Genomic DNA, 22,460 nt, shown 5'->3' on the forward strand with positions numbered 1-22,460 from the left:
CAGGCGAAAATCTGACTGTATACATGAATGACCAGAAGCTTAAATCCTATTATATGCTTGCGTTGATGCATGATAACATTGATAGCATTGGTCCTAGTATCTTGTTTCATCTCATTTCCACTGCATATATCTCCAAGCACAGAGATCAATACATGCAAATGAGGTCTTATAAAAAAAATGCATTTGTTCTTTCATGCAATAAATATCAAAGTAAATGAAACTACACAAAATGTACAGACGCACCGCAAATGCAAAAAAGCTAACTCATTGGAAATCAACACCTGAGCTGCAAACAGACGAGAAAAAAAAAACTACTACAAACGGCACCTGTCAGCCGCATCTAAACACGAATCTCTGGAACATGCTGCATCTTGTGATGCATTCCGTTCTTGTGCCATTGAGTTTTGAAGTCCCTGTGCAGGTACAGAAGCCAGAGCTTCTTCAGGGTCCGAAGGGACTCAATGCCCTCAGGGACTATATCCAGCTTTGAGAGTGACACAACGTACAAACCTTCAATGGATGGAAGTGCCCCATCCATGATCTTTAGCTGGTTCACATTGGGCATGTGCTTTAAGACAAGTGTCTTCAGGTGGGGAAAAGACTGTGTAGAAAGAACCAAAATGTTTGCACTATGCATGTTGTTCAGTCTCAAATAAGTGAGGTTCGGCAAATGCGAAGCGAGCATCCCTAGTGGATCTTCACCAAGATGACACCAACTTAGAGCTAGATATTTAAGATTTGTGCCGTTCCCGTGAAATATTGGGCAATCAAGTGTACCCTTAGCCCATCGCCCTCTGATGATTAGTCTGTGGAGTTCTGTTGACCTTGGCCTAAGAGCCTCGAAGCAGAGTTCCTCATTTTCGTCTTTTGCAGAAAGAAGCAAGCTGGAAAGAAATGGCATGCTTGACAATGTAGCGAAAATATTTGCACAATCAGCAGAACTTATGTTGTCAATGTTAGAATTAATGAATGGGCCTTAGCCCACTCGAAGATTAATTCTTTGGAAAATCACAAAAGCCCACCTCATGGGATGGCACGCATGTGGAGTTTAGTACCACCTTGCTTATTCTAGGAGAGGGGGGACCTCCTTAAAAGGGAGGATGCCCTCCTAGCCACTTGAAGCATGTGTGGTGGAGAGAAGAGGGGAAACACACGCGCACGCTCGCTCGCCTCGCCGGGCCGGGCAGGCGGCGCGCGTGCACGACGTACGCGTCGAATGGTCCGAAAAATTGGCTCCTCACCCTTGCACAGATGCAGCCTCCTTTTGCAGTTTTGTTTTGCTGCAAATTCGGATTCGTTTTTGTTTTGGAAACGTTCCGAAAAATCCGGTGCGTGCAAACGGCGTGGAGTCCGGATAAGTTACGCGCGACTTATCCGGTTCGGTTACGCGCAGTAGAGATCGTGCGGGCGCCCTGATCAAGCGACCCTTCTCTATATAAACCGACCTGCCGTCTTCACGCAGTACATGCGAAATCAATCTAGGGTTTGCCTCCTACTCTGTACTGCGCATATTTGATCTGTTCATGTTATACTGTGTAGTTTACATGTGTAGATCTAATGATGCGTTCATGCTAGTTTTTATCTGTAATGTCATGATTTATTTATGGAATAAATTAAATCATTATATGCCTATACTCTCAACAGTCAATCCACACACTTCTTAGTTGCATCAATTTCTTCAGTTGCTCAGCCAGGTCTTTGCTAGACTCCACAGTTTCTAGAGTCTGCAGCTCTTGCAAGTTGGAAAGTTCTTTAGGGGCATGCATTCCAACAAAGTACCGGAAATCTGACTGCTTCTCATCAACGTATCTATCGGCTATAAGGTGTCTTAGCTTCTTGATCTTAACAATACTTCGTGGTAGCTTCTCAATTTTGGTTTGCTTGATGTCAAGCGTGTGGAGGTTAGATAACTTTCCAATAGACTCCGGAAGTGATTTGACTTTGGTGCGTCGTAAGCCAATGTAACGTAGATTAAACATATTCCCAATAGAAGTCGGCACTTCAGTAATCTCTGAGTCTTGCAGCTCAAGAACTGTAAGGTAGCTAGATCCACACAAAATTGAGGATAACATCTCAAGGGGCGATGAGGTTGTCGAAAGTGAGATCAGGGTCCGAAGGCGCATGAATTTAACTGTTGATACAGTATCATCACTCCATCCACATGTTGACAAGCGACGAACTTCCTTATCCATAAGCAACATTGTGCCAAGATCATTGGCTGAACCAAACCTCTCCTCTTTAGCAATAGAAAGAGCCAATACACGCACAATGTCATGCATCTTACAGGAGTTTACCCTGCCAATCTCATCATTGTCCACAACTTCCAGCATATTCCGGTGGATCAGTTCCATAAGGTTTCCCTCTGCGACATCCTCTAGCGTGTTCTTTTCTTTGCCTAGCACAAAGCCTTCTGCAACCCACAACCTCACAAGGCTCTCCCGTGTCATTGTGTAGTCTTCAGGGAACAAGCTACAGTACAAGAAGCAATTTCTGAGGTCTCCTGATAGGTCATGGTAGCTCAAATTTAGAATTGCTCGGACATGATCATTGTTTGCTAGCTCAGTCCGAAGCTGTTTGTATATTTTATTCCAAACAAATTCTGCTGCTGGTCTTGAAGACAGAAGGCTTCCTATCGTTACAATTGCTAGTGGTAGGCCATGACACCTATCCACTATAGAATTAGCAACCTTCTCTAGCTCCTTGGGGCATTTGTGGCCCTTGTTATAGAAAGCCCTTCTACAGAAGAGTTCAAATGCATCAGCGCCATTCAAAGGCTGGAGGTTGAGACGGCGTGTTGAGGTAGCAAGGGCTGCAACATCATTCTCTCGAGTTGTGATGATGACTCGAGTTGCTTGAAGATTCTGGAATGCATCTTGCATCTGAAAGTACACTTTTTTGTCCCACACATCATCCAGCACAATCAAACATTTGCTATCTTCAATCTTTTTCTTAATTTCTTCTTTCAGGTCATGTGCATCCATATTGTTCAAGCTATCAAGTGACAGTTCAGTAGACCCAATCTTTCTAAGGAGCTTTCTTAATAGAGCCTCCACATTGTAGGTCTGGGAGACAACAATCCATGCATGAGCAGCAAAGTTGACCTTTTCACGCTCATAAACATTTGTGACTAATGTGGTTTTTCCCAACCCACCTATACCAGATACTGTTATCACTGCTCTATCTGGCTCATCAGAGTACAACCATCCAGCCAGCAATCTCTTGTGGTCTTCAATCCCCACAAGATCTTCATCTTTGACAAGATATGGGAAGTTGTCGTGAGACCGTGGTCTGCCACTCTCAGCAAGCTGGTTGGGATTGAGCTGGGAAGGGTGCAACCACTGCTCTTTAAGCTTTATAACTTGCTGGATTTGCTTCTCTAACTTGACTACCTCCTCAGCAATATCACTAAATATCACGACGTAATGAGAACCTTTAACGAAGTACTTCTTCAAGAAACCTTCTTCCTCAAGTTGAATAGCATGATATGAGTACTTGTCCATTACGTCCTCAACATGGTAGGCTAACTTTCTCACCTCTGCAATCCAATTCTTTACAACTATATCAGTGAGGTATGAGGTGCCTATCTGTAGTATAACACTGTTCATGATTGTCAGTTGCTTCCTTATTTCTTCGACCTTCTCTGGCAGCTCCTTCAGATTAGTAACCTTTTCAGACACCTTGGCAATGACAGCCTTGGAAGCTTCATCTGCTAACACGTTGCCAACCTTTTTGACAGCAAGGAGCACTGCCTCAGCCATTTGTTCTGAAAGAACACACACCATCATGTTACAAAAGAGAACAACAAGTGGCTTGCGATTTCTAGTCTCCAATTTAACTTATATATCAAAGAAAATTTTTATTTATTGATGCCTTTAATTATCACTATTTTCCTGGAGAAATGTGTGCTTTCATTGAACAGAACTCCAATGGTTTCTGCATGAAATGTGTGGCACTGTTCAGACTTGGATAATAATGGTCCACTGTGAGAAAAGAAATAATGGTACTCCTGCACCGTGTCCATAGAGTAATTCTTTTACCACAAGCATCTATGATCTCATAAAACGTTTTATGAGAAGTTAATGGCATCTCATAAGATACAACTCAGCAAATAAATGACAAGCTTTATTTGATTTGCTCGTGGGCACAGAGTAGGATTCCAAATCAGAATGGCAAACAGTATCATATATGAAGGCCAGTGCTAAGTTATATTTTATTAATTTACTTGGAACATTTTTTTTTTACACCTTATGTTGGAGTTCGGAAATCGGCTACGAGATTTTCTGGACAAACTATGCTTTCGGAAGAGCTCTCCTGCTTGGCTCAGTAAAAGAAACATTGCTATACTGTTATACATCATGAAGTACAGTTATTCTGTATGTAGTTGTTTACTTTAATTTGAGTATGCATTTATTACATTTCACCAACATACATGTGTTTAGTTCCTGAAATTGGGGAGAAGTTTGGAAAAGGTTGGTAGTTTGGAAAAAAAGTTGGGAGTTTATGTGTGTAGGAAAGTTTTGGATGTGATGTGATGCGATGGAAAGTTGGGAGTTGGGGGGAAGTTTGGTGTGAACTGAAGCAACTTGTGGGCTGAACATAGTTCATACATATTCAAAGAAAATAACTGGTTCATCAACAAGACAGTGAGCAGAAAGACTATACATTAGACAAGCAAGTTTAGCAGCATTACCTGGAACATTAGACTAACAACTATGAAGAACAAAAAAATGATCCATAGAACAGAACACACAACAAATACACTGCCATACTGAGTAGTGATTTATATGCTTGCTCACCTGCTGGAAGACCAGAGAACAGGGCTGGAGCGCAGGTGCTGTACGGTCAGTGTGCAGAACCCTGCAGGATCAAACAAGAGAGGATGAGAACGCAGTCAGCAAAGCAGTTCGTGATCGTGCACAACCGGGGACAAGATTTGGCCAAAAAAAAAAAAAAAGCGCCGCGCGCAGGCCGCGGAACCACACCAGACGGAGGCGTGGCGGCCTCCCTTCGCCGGATGCGTCGGCGCGCAGCGTGCCTAGACTCGCGGTCGGGAACGCGCATTCCGACGAACACTTGGCGGGCGCCGCAAAGGGGGGGACACTGGGTGTTCATCCCAAAGGGGGAGATGATCAATCCTTGCAAAGTCAACTCGCGTACCAATCCGTCAACGGAATGCGGATCGAAATCGAGAGAAGGAGGAGTTCTTCGCGATCTTCGGGTGATAAGTCGCCGAGCACGAGCAAATCGAGAGAGACAACAAAAATGCTCCGCGGCGAAACGGCTCTGCAGCATGAACTACTACTAATCGGCGTAATCGCTCGCAAGCTCCATGGATTCTGCAAGTGAAGGAATGCACGCACCTGATGAATTAATCGCAAGGGAGCTCGCCGACGAGAGAGAAGGAGACTTTGACCCGCTCGGAGCTCTTGAGCCAGCTGCATGCAGCTTGGTTCTTCTTCTTTTCTTCTCTCTTTTTTTTTTCTTATTTCTGTCTGGGTCAAGTCGTCGCTGTCTTTTCCGTCTCCTAAAATAATTTCTGGGATTTAGCGTGGGTTTAGTTCGTGAAAATTGCTGGATGTCACATCGATATTTTAATATCAAAAGAGGTTTTCGGATACGAATGAAAAAACTAATGGGACTAGCTAAAAAACTATCGAGTGTTTTTTGAGGTGAAAACTTTTAAATCTAAATATAGTATATAATTTCATTAGAACTATACTATAATAATAATAACTTGTATATATGTATTAAAATAATATATGCAACTTTATATTTAATTTATATAGAGATAACAATGTAGTTATAGTGTAGCTACACTATAGTTACAATGTAACTACAATGTAATTATAGTGTAACTACAATGTAACTAGTATATAACTAGAATGTAACTTAGATATAACTTGAACAAATCTGCCATAAACATGTGATGATAGGACTAGCTTGTGAAAAGAGGGTTTAGATCCGATAGCAAAATATCTCACCATAAATCTTAAAGCAGAATCAATGGCTAAAAAATTTGACAGTTTTCACTGATGAGAACTGTCGACAGTCGGCTAGCAGTTCCGAAAACTAATTTCATAACTCGCTTGGAAACTGTGAGACGAATTTATTAAGCCTAATTAATCCATCATTAGCATATGTGGGTTATTGTATCACTTATGGCTAATCATGGACTAATTATGCTCAAAAGATTCGTCTCGTGATTTTCATGCAAACTGTGTAATTAGTTTTTTTCTATATTTAATACTTTATATATATATATATATATATATATATATATATATATATATATATATATATATATATATGTCTAAAGATTCGATATGATATTTTTGGACAAATTTTTTTTGGGAACTAAGTCATTGTTTTCGGGGAAAATTTTCACTGAGCAAATCTCCCGCACCTACCTCCTCAACCTCCGGCACTCCTTCCCCTTCTCTCTCTGTCCTATCCTCTCCATCTTTCCGTTCTCTCCCGGGGGGGCGACCCCCCTCCCACCGGTAGCACAAATCTAGCAGTGGCCCTCCTTTCCTAAGCCGGCACCGCTTGGGAGAAGATATGGCGATGACGAGTGTCGTATCTTCTTCCGCTTGGGAGGGCAAGTGCGGGGGCTCGAGCGGCGGCAAAAAGAGAGGAGAGAAAGAGACGAGATGGGGATGGCTTGGTGAGGATGGGGCTCGGCTCTCCTCTTATTGGCGGCGTGAGCTTGGCGGGGCGCGGCGAGCTGGCGGCTAGGCACCGCGAATCCGGGCATAACCGGCTAGCTGCTACGGCGGGATCCCGGGACGGAGCGGATGACGATGCGGTGGCGCGGCGACGCGACGACGATGATGACGGCGCGACGTCATGGGAGGCGGCGATGGAACGCGAGGTGACGCGCGGGGAGCGGGTTTGGCGATGGGACAATGGTGACCCGCGACGGACGGCGGCTACGGCCGGGAACCGAGCGGTAGGGTTCTTCTCAGAGCGAGGGGACGCGAGCGGCGTCATGCGGTGGTGGCAACGCGACGCGAGAGAGAGAGAGGCGCGGGCTCGGCGGCTTCCCGGGAGGAGACGGGCGACAAGGCGCGGTGTGATCGGTGGGGAGGACGCGCATCCGCGGGAGCCCGGGATAGGACGGCGTGGCATCATGAGGAGGTGGAGACGGGACGGTGCGGCGCTGTCTCCCGGAGAGAAACCAGAGCGAGGGGATGGGATGGATTCCACCGGGATATGCGGCTTGGCGCGATGCGGTCCTGGCACAACGCACGGGCGCATGGGAGGGCGGCTCGGTGCGACGCAGCACTGCCACGACCCAGTGCTCGGGCGAGACATTTCGTCGAACATGTGGTGCGCGCGTGCGACCAGTCGGAGGAGGAAGACAAACAGCGGTGGGCTGGGCCGGTGCGGGAAGGCCATGGGTCGGCCTGCTCGGGGAGAAAGAGAGGAGAGGATGGAGGAAAAAGAATACTTTAACTCTCTCAATTATCACCCGAGTATGATTCATATCCTCCAACCACAAAATCGGGTAAATCGACTCCTCCAACTATCAAAACCAGTGTAAACAATACCCCTAGATGGTTTTGGATGATGTGGCGTCTACGTGTCAGTCTTGACCGAGTCTTTATCCTACATGGCATTTACGTGTCATTAGAATAAAACAAAAAATAAAAAGAAATATGTGGCACCCATATATCATTACACAAATAAAGTATTATGGGACCCACGTGTCATCGTCCTCCTTCCTCCTCTCTCCCTCTCTCCCTTGTCTCTCTCCCCCGGCCTTTCCCTTCTTCGCCGCCGTCGTCGGGGCGCAGCGGCGGCGCCACGCACGGCGCGAAGCGCGTCGATGCGGTCGTGAGTTTGCACCGCCCCGCCATGGCCCTGCCACATTTTGCATCAACGAACACCACCACGCAGAAAAAAAAAAAGAAGCACGCGTCAGTGACGAAAATCCAACGCGACACCGAGCAAACCAGCTAGGGCTCGGGAGGAGCACGGCGAGCTCGAACTCTCACCTCACGAACCCACTTGAGGGCGTCTCGATCTAACCCCTCCGTGAACATCATCAGTGCATGCGAGTTCCAACTGAAACGGACGAACAAATTTCAGCAGAACAACAATCACCAACAAAATTTCAAGCCATTCACACCAAATGCATGCGATCCGAACACCCACAAATCACTGGGAAAAAAATCCACACAACGCAGATTCGAGAACGGCGAGCAAATTCCGACGATTAGGAACCAAATCCGCCGCCGCCGCTCCCTACCTCCGTCCCCACCGCCACCGCCACCACTCCCGCCCGCTGCCGCCGCCGCTCTGGCCAAGGTGAGGAGAAAGGCGAGGGGAGAGAGAGATAAGGAGAGAGTGGGAGGGAGGAGGAAGAAGGGAAGGAGAGGAAGGATGACATGTGGTCCCACCTGTCAGTGGGTCCCACAATACTTTATTTATGTGAATGACATATGGGTCCCACATATTTCTTTTTATTTTTTATTTTAATGCCACGTAAGCGCCATGTAGGACAAAGACTCGGTCAAGACTACCACGTAGGCGCCACGTCATCCAAAACCACCTCCAAAACCACCAAGAGACATTGTTTGCACCGGTTTTGATAGTTGGAGGAGTCGATATACCCGGTTTTGTGGTTGGAAGATATGAATCATATTTGGGCGATAGTTGAGAGAGTCAGAGTATACTTTTTCCGAGGATGGAGGGGAGAGTGAAAGGGAGTTGGGCTGAGGGAAGAAAAAGAAAAAAAAAGGCCCAAATGAATAGTGACCTTTGACCTTTCACATTTTCTCTAGGATTTGGAATTTGAAATTTTGGGGAGTTTTTGGAGGAATCTAATTTGAATTTTGTCCTAGGGTTTTGACAACAACTCGAGGGGATTTCTAAGAGAGGATTTGAGACCTATTTGGCACAAAATCAAATAAGAACCAAATTTAAACTCAAAATGTTTAAATGACAAGATTTTTAAATAAATGAAAAATTCAAGGGTGCTACAAAATTACAAAGAGCCTCCTTAAGGTAAAGAAAGCATGCAACTTCTAGACACGGATTTCTGCAACATGCAGCATCTTATTGTGCATCTCATTACCATTCCATTGGATTTTGAAGTCTTTATGCAGGTTCAACAGGGAGAGCTTCTTCAGGGAGTTAAGGGACTCAATGCCTTGAGGGACCTTGTCCAGCTTCGGCAGCAACACAATGTACAAACCTTCAATGCATGGAAGGGCGCCATCCATGATCTTTATCTTCTTGACATCAGGCATCTGCCTCAAGACAAGAGTCTTTAGTTTGGGGAATGCCTTTGCACGAAGAACTAATGTTGCTGCACTCTGCATGTTGTTCAGTTTTAGATAAGTGAGGTCCGACAAGTTCGACGCAAGCATCCCCAGTGGATCTTCCCCGAGATGACACCAACTTAGGGATAAATATTTGAGATGTGTACTGTGGCTACGGAATATCGGGTAGTCCAATGTACTCTTGGCCCATTGCCCTCTGACAATTAACCTGTGGAGTTCTGTGGAACTTGGCTTGAGAGCCTCAAAAGAAAGTGGCTCATTCTCATTCCTTGCAGAAAGAAGCAAACTGGAAAGTAGCGGCATATTTGACAGTGTAGCAAAAATATTATCACAATCAGCAGAGCTTATGTTTTCAATCCATACACTTTTTAGTTGTATGAGTTTCTTCAACTGCTCAGCTAAGTCCTTGCTGGCTTCAACAGTCTCCAGAGTTTGTAGTTCTTTCAGGTTGGATAGATCTTTAGGTGCCTGCATTCCTACAAAGTATCGGAACTCCGACTGCTTCTCGTCAACACATCTATCAGCAAACAAGTGTCTTAGCTTCTTGATTTTAGTGATTCCTCGTGGTAGCTTCTCTATCTTTGTTTGCTTCATGTCCAGAGTGTGGAGGTTCAGCAACTTTTCAATGGAGTCTGGGAGTGACTTAACCTTGGTCCTCCGTAAGCCAATGTAACGTAGATTAAACAAATTCCCTATAGATGGTGGAACTTGAGTGATTGCTGAATCTTGAAGCTCAAGAACAGTAAGGTAGCTTGATTCAAAAATTGAGGACAACATGTCTGGGGAAGATGAAATTGCCTCAAGTGATACTAGGGTTCGAAGACGTGGAAGTTTTGGTGCAGTACCAGCACTATGTTTCCATTCATAAGATGATAGACGACGAACATCTTTATCAATATGTATCATTGTGCCCAAATCATTTGCAGAGCCAAACTTCTCCTCTTTAGCAACAGAAAGGGCCAGGTCTCGCACAATATCATGCATTGTACAGGTAGACACCCTACCTAGCTCATCATTCTCCTTAACTTGAAGCATATTCCTGTATATCAATTCCATGAGATTTCCCTCAGCTACTGCCTCTGGTGTGTTGTTCTCTTTCCTCAGGACAAAGCCTTCTGCAATCCACAGACGCACAAGGCTCTCACGGGAGAGCGGGTAGTCTTCCGGGAATAGGCTGCAGTACAAAAAGCAGTTTCTTAGGTCTCCTGACAGGTCATGGTAGCTCATATTTAAAATTGCTCGGACATGATTGTTCTTTGACAACTCACTTCTAAGTTGATTGTATGCTTGATTCCAAACATAATGTGACCGTGATCTTGAAGACAAGAGGCAGCCTATTGACACAATTGCTAGTGGAAGGCCCTGACACCGCTCAACTATAGATTTGGCAACTTTCACGAGTTCCGTGGGACACTCATGGTCCTTAATGTTATAAAATGCCCTTCTGCAGAATAGATCAAAGCCATGAATATCACTCAATGGCTGGAGATCAAGGTGACATGTTGAGGAAGCAAGAGCTGCCACATGATTCTTCCGTGTTGTGATTATTACGCGACTTCCTTGGTCATTCTGGAATGCATCACGTATTTGAAAGTATGCTTCTTGGTCCCAGACATCATCAAGTACGATCAAGCATTTTCTAACTTTGAGCATTCGCTTTATTTCCTCTTTCAAATCATACACATCCATTTTGTCAATGTTACTTGACAGTGGTGGTTCTGTGTAACCAACTTTCCAAAGCAGCTTCCTTAATAGAGCATCCACAGTGTAGGTTTGAGACACAACCATCCATGCATGAGCAGAGAAGTTGATCTTTTCACGTTCATACACATTTGTGACCAGGGTGGTTTTCCCCAGTCCGCCCATACCTGACACTGTTATCACCTTACTGTCCAGCTCGTCGGTGTACAACCATTCAGTCAGCAGTCTCCTGTTGTCTTCAATCCCCACAAGATCTTCATCTTTCACAAGTTCTGGGAAGCTGTCCCGGGACCTCTGTCTTTCCATCTCAGTGAGCGGGTCAGAAACAAGCTGGGATGGATGCAACCACTGATCCTTGAGTTCTATAACTTGTTTGATTTCCTTCTCTATCTTGACTACCTCATTAGCAATTTCAGTGAAAACTGAAACATAATGTGATGCTTTGATGAAGTATTTTTTAAGGAACCATTCTTCCGCCATTTGCACAGAGTAATACGAGTATTTGTCCATGACATCCTCAACACGGTAGGCCACCTTCCTCACCTCCCCAATCCAACCCTTGACGACTTCATCAGTGAGGTATGTCGTGCCTATCTGCAATATAACGTTGTTCATGGTTGTCAATTGCTTCCTCATTTGCTCAATCTTCTCATCCAGATCCTTCAGATTATTAACCTTTTCAGACAGTTTGGCAATCAATTCTTTAGCGATTTCATTTGCTAAAGCATCACCGATCTTCGTTAGAGCAAGGAGGACTGCCTCTGCCATTTGTGCTGAACAAAATAAACATATTATCATGTTATGGACATACAAATATCACCCAAAGTTTTTGGCCTCAGTTTTACTTTGATGTTGAAAATTGGAAACACTTTTCTATTGTAGACCATAGTCAGACTATGATAATAATGACACTACTGGATGAGGCTCATGATGTATAACTTAGCAATTAAATCAGTAACACGGGCCATGAATCAAGGTTAGATCTAATCTATATTAATGCATTTACTTGGAACAACCTAGCAACATCAAAAACAAAACTGCTCATGTTTCAGTCACGTCATACCTAGATCGGAAGATACCTTTTCAATTTTTTTTTAAAAGAACTACAGTAGGTAAGTAGAGAGAAACCGGTTAATTAAGATAAAGCTCCAATTTATTGAGGGATTAAATGATAATTCTTGGAGGGTATCTTTTTAATTAAAAATAATAAGTAAAAAAACTGCCGACAGGGAATCAAACTTGGGTGGTGAGGTTCAATTCCCAAACTCCAGTTAAAAAATTTGAGAGAAAGTGTGAGTTCTTTCATTAGATTGTATCTATATCTAACATACTATGCTGTTGGGAAGTGCTTGGGTCAGTAAAAGAAACATTATTATACACAAGCGATGTAATAGCAATTCAAAATCTGCTTGTTTACATCAATTTGAGTATCGATTTACTGTTTAGTACTTAACTATAATATAACCCTTTGCTTGTCTGAGACATTAATTTTGTGGAACGAATGAATTTGTTGTGGTTCACAACAAAATAATAAATGAATCAGCAAGGTACTGAATGATAAAACTAGTATTAGATAAGCATGTAATATTTCTTGGAACATGGTTGCATTTATAAAATAAAAGGAAAAGTATATTTTACTTCCCTAAATTATTTGGCTGAAGCAGTTAATCCTAAGCAATTTTAAGTTCGCTCTATTCCCTGAACTACTAAAACTGGCTAGCTTAACTCTCTCGTTGCTTTGTCGTTTTTGTTTGTCCTTACACAAGATGTGTTTTAAACTGAAATTGTGTGAGATGATATGCTCGCTCAGGGTCAAATTTCAGAACAAATTTCCCAATATTTTCTAGCAAAGAGACTAGTTAGTGATCCCTCCTCTCAACAAGGCGAAATTCACGAAAGAAAAAGGCAGAATTTTCCAGCAGACATAATCAGAAAAGTTAAAGCTGATGACAGCTACAAACTAGCTAGATGATACAAAGCAAGATCCAGTGGAAATCAATCTAACCTGAGCTGCAGACGATCAGAGCGTCTAGAAGAGCAGAGCTGGCGAGACGATCAGAGCATGTGAGGTTTAAGATAGGCAACGAAGAAAATATAAAGCACAAAGCCACTAGCCTCAAATCTCAATCAGATCCTTGTCTGTTTCTCTGAACTAGCCGCCGACGACTTGACGCGAAGTCGACGCGGCTAAGCATTTGCAGTGCCAATTATCAACTGGCCAAGTTGTGCGTGTAGGACGGGAGTCCGCTGTGGAAGCTTCCTTTTTCCTGATCTCAAAATTTATAGTATACCCTCCAAACCGCATGCAGTGATGCTGGATTCTTTTTAAATGGACCAGAAACTCGAGAAATTATTGCTCAATAGATTATTTTGCCTATAGTAAAAAGGAAAAGAAAAAGTAAATCAGAATTGTTCATATCGAAAGGAATAGAATATCTGTAGTCCAGTATGCAAATTAGAAAAGATACAGTTTTGATTAGTTTACTGTCCTGCAGCCAGCTCACTGGTCAGGCTGTTCGCTGCATCTTGGACATATACTCGCTTTGCCCAAAATATAAGGGATTTTGGACGGATGAGATATTTTTTAGTACAAGGAATCTGGACATGTACTAGTAAGTGTTGCATCTGTTTAAAATCCTTTATATTTAGGTACGAATGGAGTAGGAAGAAACATATTGTTATATTTGAGGATGGAGGGAGTAGGAAGAAACATACCGTGTCACCTTAACAGTCCTTGTACTTATGACTCAGTTGTTGAGGACCTAGTTAGCTAGTCGGCAACTGCAAAAATATAATTCCAGTCTCCTTATTCTACTCACTAATGACAGCTTAGAGAAAGCTAACAAACTGATTTCTTATGTTTTCATCCAACTAAAACGGCCGGAGACCTCCAAGTCGTCTTAGTATAAAAATCTCTCAAGTCAAGTTTCCTCGATTTCTTGGTCGTCGTCTTCGTCCACCTTTTGGTATGCTCGATTTTTTTAAAAAAATTATGACTCTTTTTGTAAAACTTATTTCATAAATAGACCCTCCAAAAATCTAATTATGGATATGGACTCTACTCGGTGCCGGTGAGCTTGGCATCGAGGTTTCATGCACCCACGCTGGAGACCTTGGCATCGAGTTAGAGGGGGAGGGGGAGAGAGTGTTGATGTTGTAGATCACGACTACGGTATTTGCAGAGTTTGGGGATCATTCGTACCAGGGTATAAGCGAGACTAAGGTAAAATAGACGGAGACAAGGATTTTCATGTAGGTTCAGGCTCCTTATCTAACAGGTAATAGCCCTACTCCTGCTAATTGAAACCAGTGTTGCTCTTATTCATCAGAATCACACAAGTACAATATTTGGGATAACTCTAATCATCGTCAACACGGCGGCATGAACCACCACACGTTGTCGACAACAGGGTAGTCCTCCTCCTCTAATATGAACTGGGCGATATCAGAGATAGCGCTAGATCCCTCTTGTTAGCCTCTGTGGCACCAGATTGGATCTGTTTAGGTTTATCTCTTATGTTGATGTCTGGCGGCATGTATTGATGTATATTCTGACTGTTGCCTGTCTATTTAGACTCGGCTTGTCTTGGTCCGTCTCCCCCTCTTCTTTTAGGGGTCTTGTATTTATAACCATAGATGTCCCCTTATCCAAATAGAACTAGAAAGATAAATATGGATACGATCCGAATAGTCCTTGTAGTTTCCATGTAGAACTCTGCTTCTCCTTCCTTATCTGGAATACCTTCCATATGCAAGATTTGATTCCATATAAGACTTGGTATATGGTGGGTCCCGCTGAGCTTAACCCAACACTATTGGGTATGCCTTACCCATAAAACTGACAGGGGGTAGGCGCCATGCTTCTTGGTGCGGACACCGAGTTGTCCCGAGATGGCATGGGATGGCATGAGTGTACAGCGAGCACCAAGAGTCTGAGACACCATGGAATGGCACGTGTTTGGCAACTTTTTTGACAAGTAGACAAACACGATCGAGACACCTAAACGCCTTGCGGTGATTGTAGTGTCGCCAACCACCTCAATCTAGCAAAAGCTAGACCAAGATGGGTTTTGATAAACTAAACCGGCTAGCGGAGCCGATTTAGATAGAACAATAGATAACTATCCGTCTCGTGAGTAAACGGAAGGTTTACGGGACAAACCTACAAAGGATTTCGCACTCTCGTAGTGAAGGCAAACGATTTATGGCACAAATCGACAAAGATGGATGAACTAGACTAGAACTAGATTGAAATATTGAAAAAGCGATTTAATTGGCTAAGTTGGATTGTGTGTAGATTGTATGCTCAATTGAACCGGCCTTGTCCCTTATATAGGGGTTGATCTTGCCTCCTACAGGTCCTCCTCCACGTCGAACTCGGGATAGAATTCAAAGGAAACCCGAAATATAGCCTCCTGAGTAAGGAATCCTGAGACATGACGAAAACAGACTCGGGCTTGGACTCTGCTGGTCTGACCGGCCACATGCCGCCGGACAGACCGGCCCTCAAGCAGCGGTCTGACCGACCAACAAACGACGGTCAGACCGGCCCTATGGAGGAAACCGGCGGTTTTCCCAAATCTTAGCAATTTTCCTTAATTTGAACAGACAAACGATGATGATGAGCATGGCGCACCTCAACCCTCCCTCTTCTCCATTTCAATCCCTGCCTTTTTATCAGTTGATTCTATCTTATTTTTCCTCTATGTAGCTCCTAATGTTACTACTTCCTCTATTTCATACTACAAGACTTTCTAGCATTGCTCGCATATAAGATAGAATATACTACAAGACTTTTTTTCTTAACGGCAACATATCCTATGTACACAGGCCCTCACGTGTACACACGTGCACACCAACTAAAAAATGTCACCAAGAAATTTAGAAAAAATCATACACATACTTTCAATTGTATTACACCTAGGGTTAAAATCTTAACGTCAAATTCATTATATTTTAGCCGTAACAAAAAAAACAAAAAATCTGACAGTTTTAAGGTTGCAATTTTGTCAGAATTTTATCTTTTTTTGTTATTCTCTATATAGAATGAATTTGAAGATGCGACTTTGCACGTAGATGTAATACTATTGAAAGTACATGTATGAATTTTCCTAGAATTTTTTGTGATAATTTTTACTTGGTGTACACGGTGTGTACACGCGAAAATATATATATATATATATATATATGTGTGTTAATGAATCTAGACATATATATATATGTGTGTTTAGATTTATTAACATCTATATAAATGTGAGTAATGCTAAAAAGTCTTATAATATAAAACAGAGTGAGTAATATTTTTTTCTATGGAAATCTTGAATACCCATCCCGAAAATCATGTCTCTGTCACTAATAGGGCTAGTGGCATTTGGCCAAGCGTTGGTCGGGTTGGTATGTGCAGGAGTTACTAGCACGTGTGGTGGAGGTTTTTTTTTTCTTTTTCCTTGATAATAATTTCGTAGGGTTATAATCTTTTGTACTTTTTCCCAGCTTTATCAATATGAAATTTCACACCATCTTATCTTATGTGTGGGCCATTTTGGAAAAAAAAAACTGAGCTGCAATTGTATCGCTTTCAGTAACACCAGACCACGCGATCATTTTTACCGTGACTCGGTGGTTGATGACCTATAGCTTAGCTAGTTGGCACAACTGTAGATCCGATTGCTCCATACAATCCGTCTGCTTATTCTAATCACTACTGGTAGCTAATGGAACGTAAAACGAGGAAGTCATTGCCATTTTGATTAATTAAATTTTAATTATTTTAAACTTAAAAATGGATTTATTTGATATTTTAAAACAACTTGTATATAACAAGTTTTCACACGAAATATACCATTTAACTGTTTGAAAAGCATGCTAACGAAAACCAAGGTAAAATCTGTATAATCAAAGTTAGAACGGGGTTAGAGAAAAGCCAATAAAACGGCCGTGGACCTGAAAAGTTTCATTAGAATACACCTCTCAAGTCAGTCTCCTCTGCATCCTGGTCGTCGCCTTCGTCTACCTCTCGCCTCGCCGTCGCCGGAAGAGGAGCTAACCGGCTGGAGATCGATTGATCCAACATGAGTGACAATCCTCCAGGTATGTGCATGCTACAAGCTTAACCAATCATCCATAGGCGAACTATTTCACGTTTGAATAACATATTTTCTGTAAATTTTCTTACTTTGTGGGTGTTGTTCATATGCAGGCTACTTCGTTGGTCGCCCATTGAACCATGAAGAACAGCAAGCTTCACGGCCGGCTGAGGAACAGAACGCTCAATTCCCTGGTAGGTATACAGGATTAATTAGTTTTCTGCATACATCAATTTGCTTAGTTTTCTGCATACATCAATTTGCCGGATATGATGTAGCAGATCTTGTTATAACTTGAGGTTGATAAGTGCTTTGAAAAGGGTTCTTAATTTTCAGTCTTCTATGCATTCTTCTATTACCTCAGGCTGTTTTGTTTGCTATGTCCTATGATAGTTTTCAACTTTTCAAATTTCAAATCCTTATAAAGATTAAGAGAAATCTTTATCTTCTGATTTTCCTTTTCTACTACTAAGGCTACTACAATGGCAATCCGGTCAGACCAAATGATGCTAAGGGTGCACAGAGGAATGAACCGGGCTTCTTTAAGAAACTGTAAGCTGCAATTCGTGTACAGAATATCAGATGCTTCTGTCTGTAGTTACCCATTGATTTGTTTTTCTCTTTGCATGATGCATTGGCTCATTGAATCTCTGCAGCTTCGGGTGCTTCACTGGCGGTCAAAATGTGAACTAGATCAACACGGCTGTATTCGCAATGTTAATCGACAGTTCATCAAGAAATCAGTGGAATTTTGATGGAGAAGTTATCATTTTAGGAAATACAAGTTTTGTTTCTTCCAAAGTTTTTCTTTTCCTGCAGTTACACTGTTGTGAATTGTACAATCATATCCCAAGCAAATGAGATTATTCCGCGTTATCCATTAGTATTTTGCTTACCTGTTTGGATCTATCAATTTACTATATTGCTACTGGTCTCATTAAAAGGATTGTTTTATCCAAGTCGTCTTTGTCAAGGAAAAGGTCCACATGAATATGAAAACTTTGAACTTTCTCCTGGATGGTTCAGAAATTTTTTTTGACTCAATCGCCTATTAATTACAACGAACAATCATTTGTCATTTTCAACGAAAAAGAATAATAATGTTTGCAAACGAGAGCAGCGATCAATGAGATGACTTTGACAATTGACCGACTTATTTGCAACTGCAAGTCTTCAAGCAATTGAACCAAACTGTCATGGATTTTAATTTTTCAGCGTTTGCTTTGAGATGAAAATGACTATAAATTAACTGGAAAAGTTCTAAGACTCTTCGCTGACAAGGATTGATAGGTATTCTGGTATTTGGCATGCTTGTGGTCTTCATTAATTAATCCTGGTTCAGGGTAAATAAACTTGGACAATAATCAATTATTATACTCATTCAAATCAAGGCCTGGTTTAATTCCTAACTTTTTGTTCAAACTTCCAACTTTTCCATCACATCAAAACTTTTCTACGCACACAAACTTTCAACTTTTCCATCACATCGTTCCAATTTCAATCAAACTTCTAATTTTGACGTGAACAAACACACCCCAAATTACACTTAGAATCTTATATTCGCCACCAGTCCATACTATACTAATCAAGTAGACACCTTTACTTTCATCTAATTTCCAAGACTAACAGCCAATGCATCAACCTTATGGACTATCATATTGAAACATTTTATATCATGTTCCTTTTGCAATACTTATTTACAAATACAATCCTATGAAACTTAATTGTAGGAATGAACCCCAATCTCAGTCACAGCCAAGCCCAAGCTTAGGAGTGAACTCCAACATCTTAGCACCAACAAGCAGGTCACTTAGTTACTACTCCCTCCGTCCTAAAATGTAAGATTTTTAGCTATGAATCCGGACACGTATGTGTCCAGATTCATAGCTAAAAATTGCTATATTTTGGGACGGAGGTAGTATATTAATCTTGCTTCTAGCATGGTGCCATTGGTCAACTCCAAGGATTTTTGTGCTGAGATGTTAGAAGTTTTAGGGTCCATTTGTGCGATCAGTTTTTAAGGGTTTGTTCTTAAAATAAGTATTGAAAAAGAACACAAATGTGTAAAATCTTCAGGGGCTACTTAAAAGAAAAAGCTTTTTGCAGACAGTCAAAAGTGATTTACACAAGTGGCCAGCCATTATGTCTACAATTTAAGGCCTGCGAAAATCATGCATCTTTCACATTGATTGATATTCTGTCTTCAAAAGCATCATACATTTATCATTGATATGTAGGTTTATGATTCATCAGACCTATATATCAGTAATAAAGTCACATGCCTTTCAATGTAGAAGAGGCCGATCTCTTTCACTTGCAGCCAAACTAACACGGCCCAAATATCTGTAAGACAATGAAGTTTTCCCTGTCATGACAACTTACAAGATCCAGAGTATCTGTCCTAACTAAAACGGTTGCCAGTACGGTGAAAATAAAAAAAACAAACAGTGGATGATTTGATATTCTCATTGCATGCCATGTTTGCAATTTCGTGGAAAGAAATAACAAATAGTGGATGCTTTGATATTCTCTATCTCATGCCATGTTTGCAAATTCCTGATACTCTAGTTACTGAGCTGGTCTTCGAGTAGTAGTGGTCGCTGGTTGGTGATGCCACTTGAGCAACGACTTGGGTTTTAGGTCGTCGCGGCCGAAAAAAATATCAATCTCTGCGCGAATCATTGGCGTAGGCCAGCCTGGGAGAGAGGAAGGAAGCATCTTCCTGTGCCTCTCCTTACCCTCTTCGTCTTCTTCTCCATCTCCTTGTGTGCTCAGTAGCTTCTCCTCCTACGAAACCAACCAGCTGCCGCCGGTGACCGTCGATCCGTCGACCGCCGCCGCCATGAGCAGCGATGTTCCTGGTACGTGTCACTCACTCACAAGCTTTCTCTTCTCTTCTTCTTTTTTTTTGTTTGTATCAATCAATCATGCTAAAGCCTAAAGGAATTCTTGCTTCTTTATATCAGTCTAAGAATTTTTCGGTGTGTGTGTACGTTTGTTGCAGGGTACTTCGTGGGGCGGCCGATGAACCAAGCGGAGCCCGCGAAAGAACAGCAGCAGGGCGCCGACGAGCAGCGTCCTGCTACCAACGCGCAGATCCCTGGTGGTACGTCCAACGGTGCAAACTCGATTTGATGATCAAATTTTGGCCACAAAAGAATCGGTTTTGCCCGATGTTTTGCTGAACTTTGCTTCGTTTTCGTTTTATGTAATCGTTTTGGGACACAAAAATGAGTCGATTTTGTCCGGTTGGTTCGCTAAATTTTTGCTTCGTTTTCATTTTTTGGGGGGGAGAAGACTACTTCGTCGGGCGTCCGGCAAACCCGCAGCAGCCGCCGTCGCAACCTCCGCGGGCGCAGGAGAGATCGAGCTTCTTGGCCAAATGGTACTCCAATTTGTTCTTCGAAAATCGAACAATAATTGTTTAGATTGTATTAGATTTCATATCGATTTGTCACTCTGATGCTTTGCTCTTGCTGATTTCTCTGTTTCGTTTCTGCAGCTGCCCATGCCTCGACAGCCGAGCTGAGGGATAGACGAACAAGTGCGGCGGCGGGCGTGACCGTAAATTCGATGGGAAAATTGAAGCAAATTTGCTTGGAGTGATAAGGCTCGGATCTGTGTTTGTGTTGCAAGTTTTGCTAATAGATGTTTGTAACTGAAGGTTGCTTCTATTCATTTGTATACCAATTGTTCATTCGTATCATCAGAGTGCGAATTCGATGAAATTGTCCATTCCAATCCGGCATGCCTTTTCTCCTTCCTTGAAATGAATATTCTGCTCCATTGCTGGCAAATGTCAAGAATGAGTTTGTTGTTTTATTCAGTACTGATGTTGATTGCATGGTTATCCCGAATTTATTTCCCTTTTTTTTGTGAAAATAAATCCAAATCTTTAAGTTCATCTTTGATAAAAAAAACTCTTTCTTTGCTAGAAAATATATATATTGTTTTAGTCAATTTTGCAACTTGCGTGCATATGTTTTTGCCACAGCTCTCCACAGTACATGTACGAAGCAACTTGATGAACTAATATTGTACCAATTAAGAAAGCGAAAATCATTCCCAGCAAAATAAAAGAAAGAGAACTATGTTCGGATTCCAGCGGAAAATAGTTTAATAGTGCTAGAATTACTCCATGGGGATTATTTGTGATGATTTATTTGACAGCTGAATGTGAGTGTTAACCTAATGTTTGATTCCCTCAATCTTGTCTGCAGGATGCGAGACCACTTTTTTTTTTGAATGAAATGATGAGACGATTTGTGGCTTTAAAATATCGTATTTGTTTTGTTGGATAACCTAGCAACCAATCATTTTCTGCTCACTTGGTAGCGAGTTTTTTTTAGTTGTTTGATCAGAATCATAGTTGTATCACATGGAATGTGTAGTTCTACTTAGAAAAAATGCCCGTGCGTTGCAACGGGAAGAAAATATGAGAAAATTAAGGAGAAGTTGAAAAAGATTTACATTATGTAATTAACTTAAATACAAATTTCCTGAAATAGTTGATATTTTTTAAGTAGGTATGTGTTTAAATTAATTTAAAAGTAAATTAAGTGTGGAAATACAATGATATGGCTGGATTTAATTTTTAATGAAGTTCTCCATGATTAATTACACTCTCTAGAATTTTCTTTGAAATTTTCAGAGCTTAGTTGCGAATTTTAATAATACAAACATCATTTCAGCATTTATTTAAAAAAATCTAAATAAAAACCCTCCTTTCTCTTTGGGCCATTTTCAGCCCGTTTCCTTCCTCAGCCCACAGCCAGCCGACCCACTTTTCTCCCTTCTCCTCCCCTCCGCCTCGGCCCGCAAGTACGCATCCGGCCCGGCAAGGCACTACAAATCTAATCATCCTCCCCACTCCTTTCCCAGTCACGTGGGCACGTGGTCCGGTGCTACAGGGTTGTCTCCTACCTCTGTCTATATTGTCGCATCTGCCCGACGACGCCTGAATCCACCTCCTCTATAAAATCCGGTCACATCCTTGGAGATAATCTGAAATTAACTGAGAGGTTTTGATACTTATCTTCTCCTCTTTCCGTTTTCCCAAGAATCAAAGCAAAACCACGTCGTATAAATGTCGGAAGCGAAACCCTAGTTTTTTTAGTCTAGGCCCATTTCTCTTAAAAAAACTGCACAAGCATTCGCGAGAGGGGGGAGGAATCGGACCATATGTATAAAAAAAAAGTGTGACGAAAGGAAAAATACGAATTTTTTAATTAGTTAAGATACTAATGAATTTTAAGGTAATACAATAGTTAGTGCCTAATTGTCAAGAGGCAAATTATATGTAAATAAAGATAATTATATTATATAGAAGTTGGGTGGTAAACGTCCTGACGCAAAAAATTCATGAAACCATCCGTCCCAAAATAAA

The 22,460-nt window shown here is 42.0% G+C and overlaps 1 protein-coding gene, 2 long non-coding RNA genes and 1 pseudogene across 3 annotated transcripts; 2 read left to right on the forward strand and 2 right to left on the reverse strand.

The window, feature by feature from the left end:
- Positions 1-339: 339 nt before the first annotated feature.
- On the reverse strand, positions 340-5,491 carry LOC9266242 (disease resistance protein RPM1; annotated as a pseudogene).
- A 3,404-nt stretch (positions 5,492-8,895) lies between these two features.
- On the reverse strand, positions 8,896-13,054 carry LOC9267892 (disease resistance protein RPM1). The gene is made up of 2 exons (XM_015760915.3): positions 12,994-13,054; positions 8,896-11,761 (listed from the first exon to the last, which is right to left on the reverse strand). The coding sequence occupies exon 2, from the start codon at positions 11,754-11,756 to the stop codon at positions 9,030-9,032; it is 2,727 nt and encodes a 908-aa protein (XP_015616401.2). The 5' UTR covers positions 11,757-11,761; positions 12,994-13,054; the 3' UTR covers positions 8,896-9,029.
- A 3,892-nt stretch (positions 13,055-16,946) lies between these two features.
- Positions 16,947-17,957, forward strand: LOC9270867 (uncharacterized). Its single transcript, XR_001541227.3, has 4 exons — positions 16,947-17,078; positions 17,188-17,268; positions 17,548-17,626; positions 17,731-17,957. It is a non-coding gene; the product is annotated as an uncharacterized lncRNA (long non-coding RNA).
- A 1,805-nt stretch (positions 17,958-19,762) lies between these two features.
- On the forward strand, positions 19,763-20,871 carry LOC4350119 (uncharacterized). Its single transcript, XR_001541226.3, has 4 exons — positions 19,763-19,935; positions 20,079-20,180; positions 20,372-20,459; positions 20,577-20,871. It is a non-coding gene; the product is annotated as an uncharacterized lncRNA (long non-coding RNA).
- The last annotated feature ends 1,589 nt before the right edge of the window (positions 20,872-22,460 follow it).

Source organism: Oryza sativa, chromosome 11, assembly GCF_034140825.1.
Source record: "Oryza sativa Japonica Group chromosome 11, ASM3414082v1".
Taxonomy (NCBI): Eukaryota; Viridiplantae; Streptophyta; class Magnoliopsida; order Poales; family Poaceae; genus Oryza; species Oryza sativa.

Excerpts from the sequence above, each read along its gene's own strand:
- LOC9267892 (XM_015760915.3), bottom strand. The coding sequence starts at position 11,756 with ATGGCAGAGGCAGTCCTCCTTGCTCTAACGAAGATCGGTGATGCTTTA.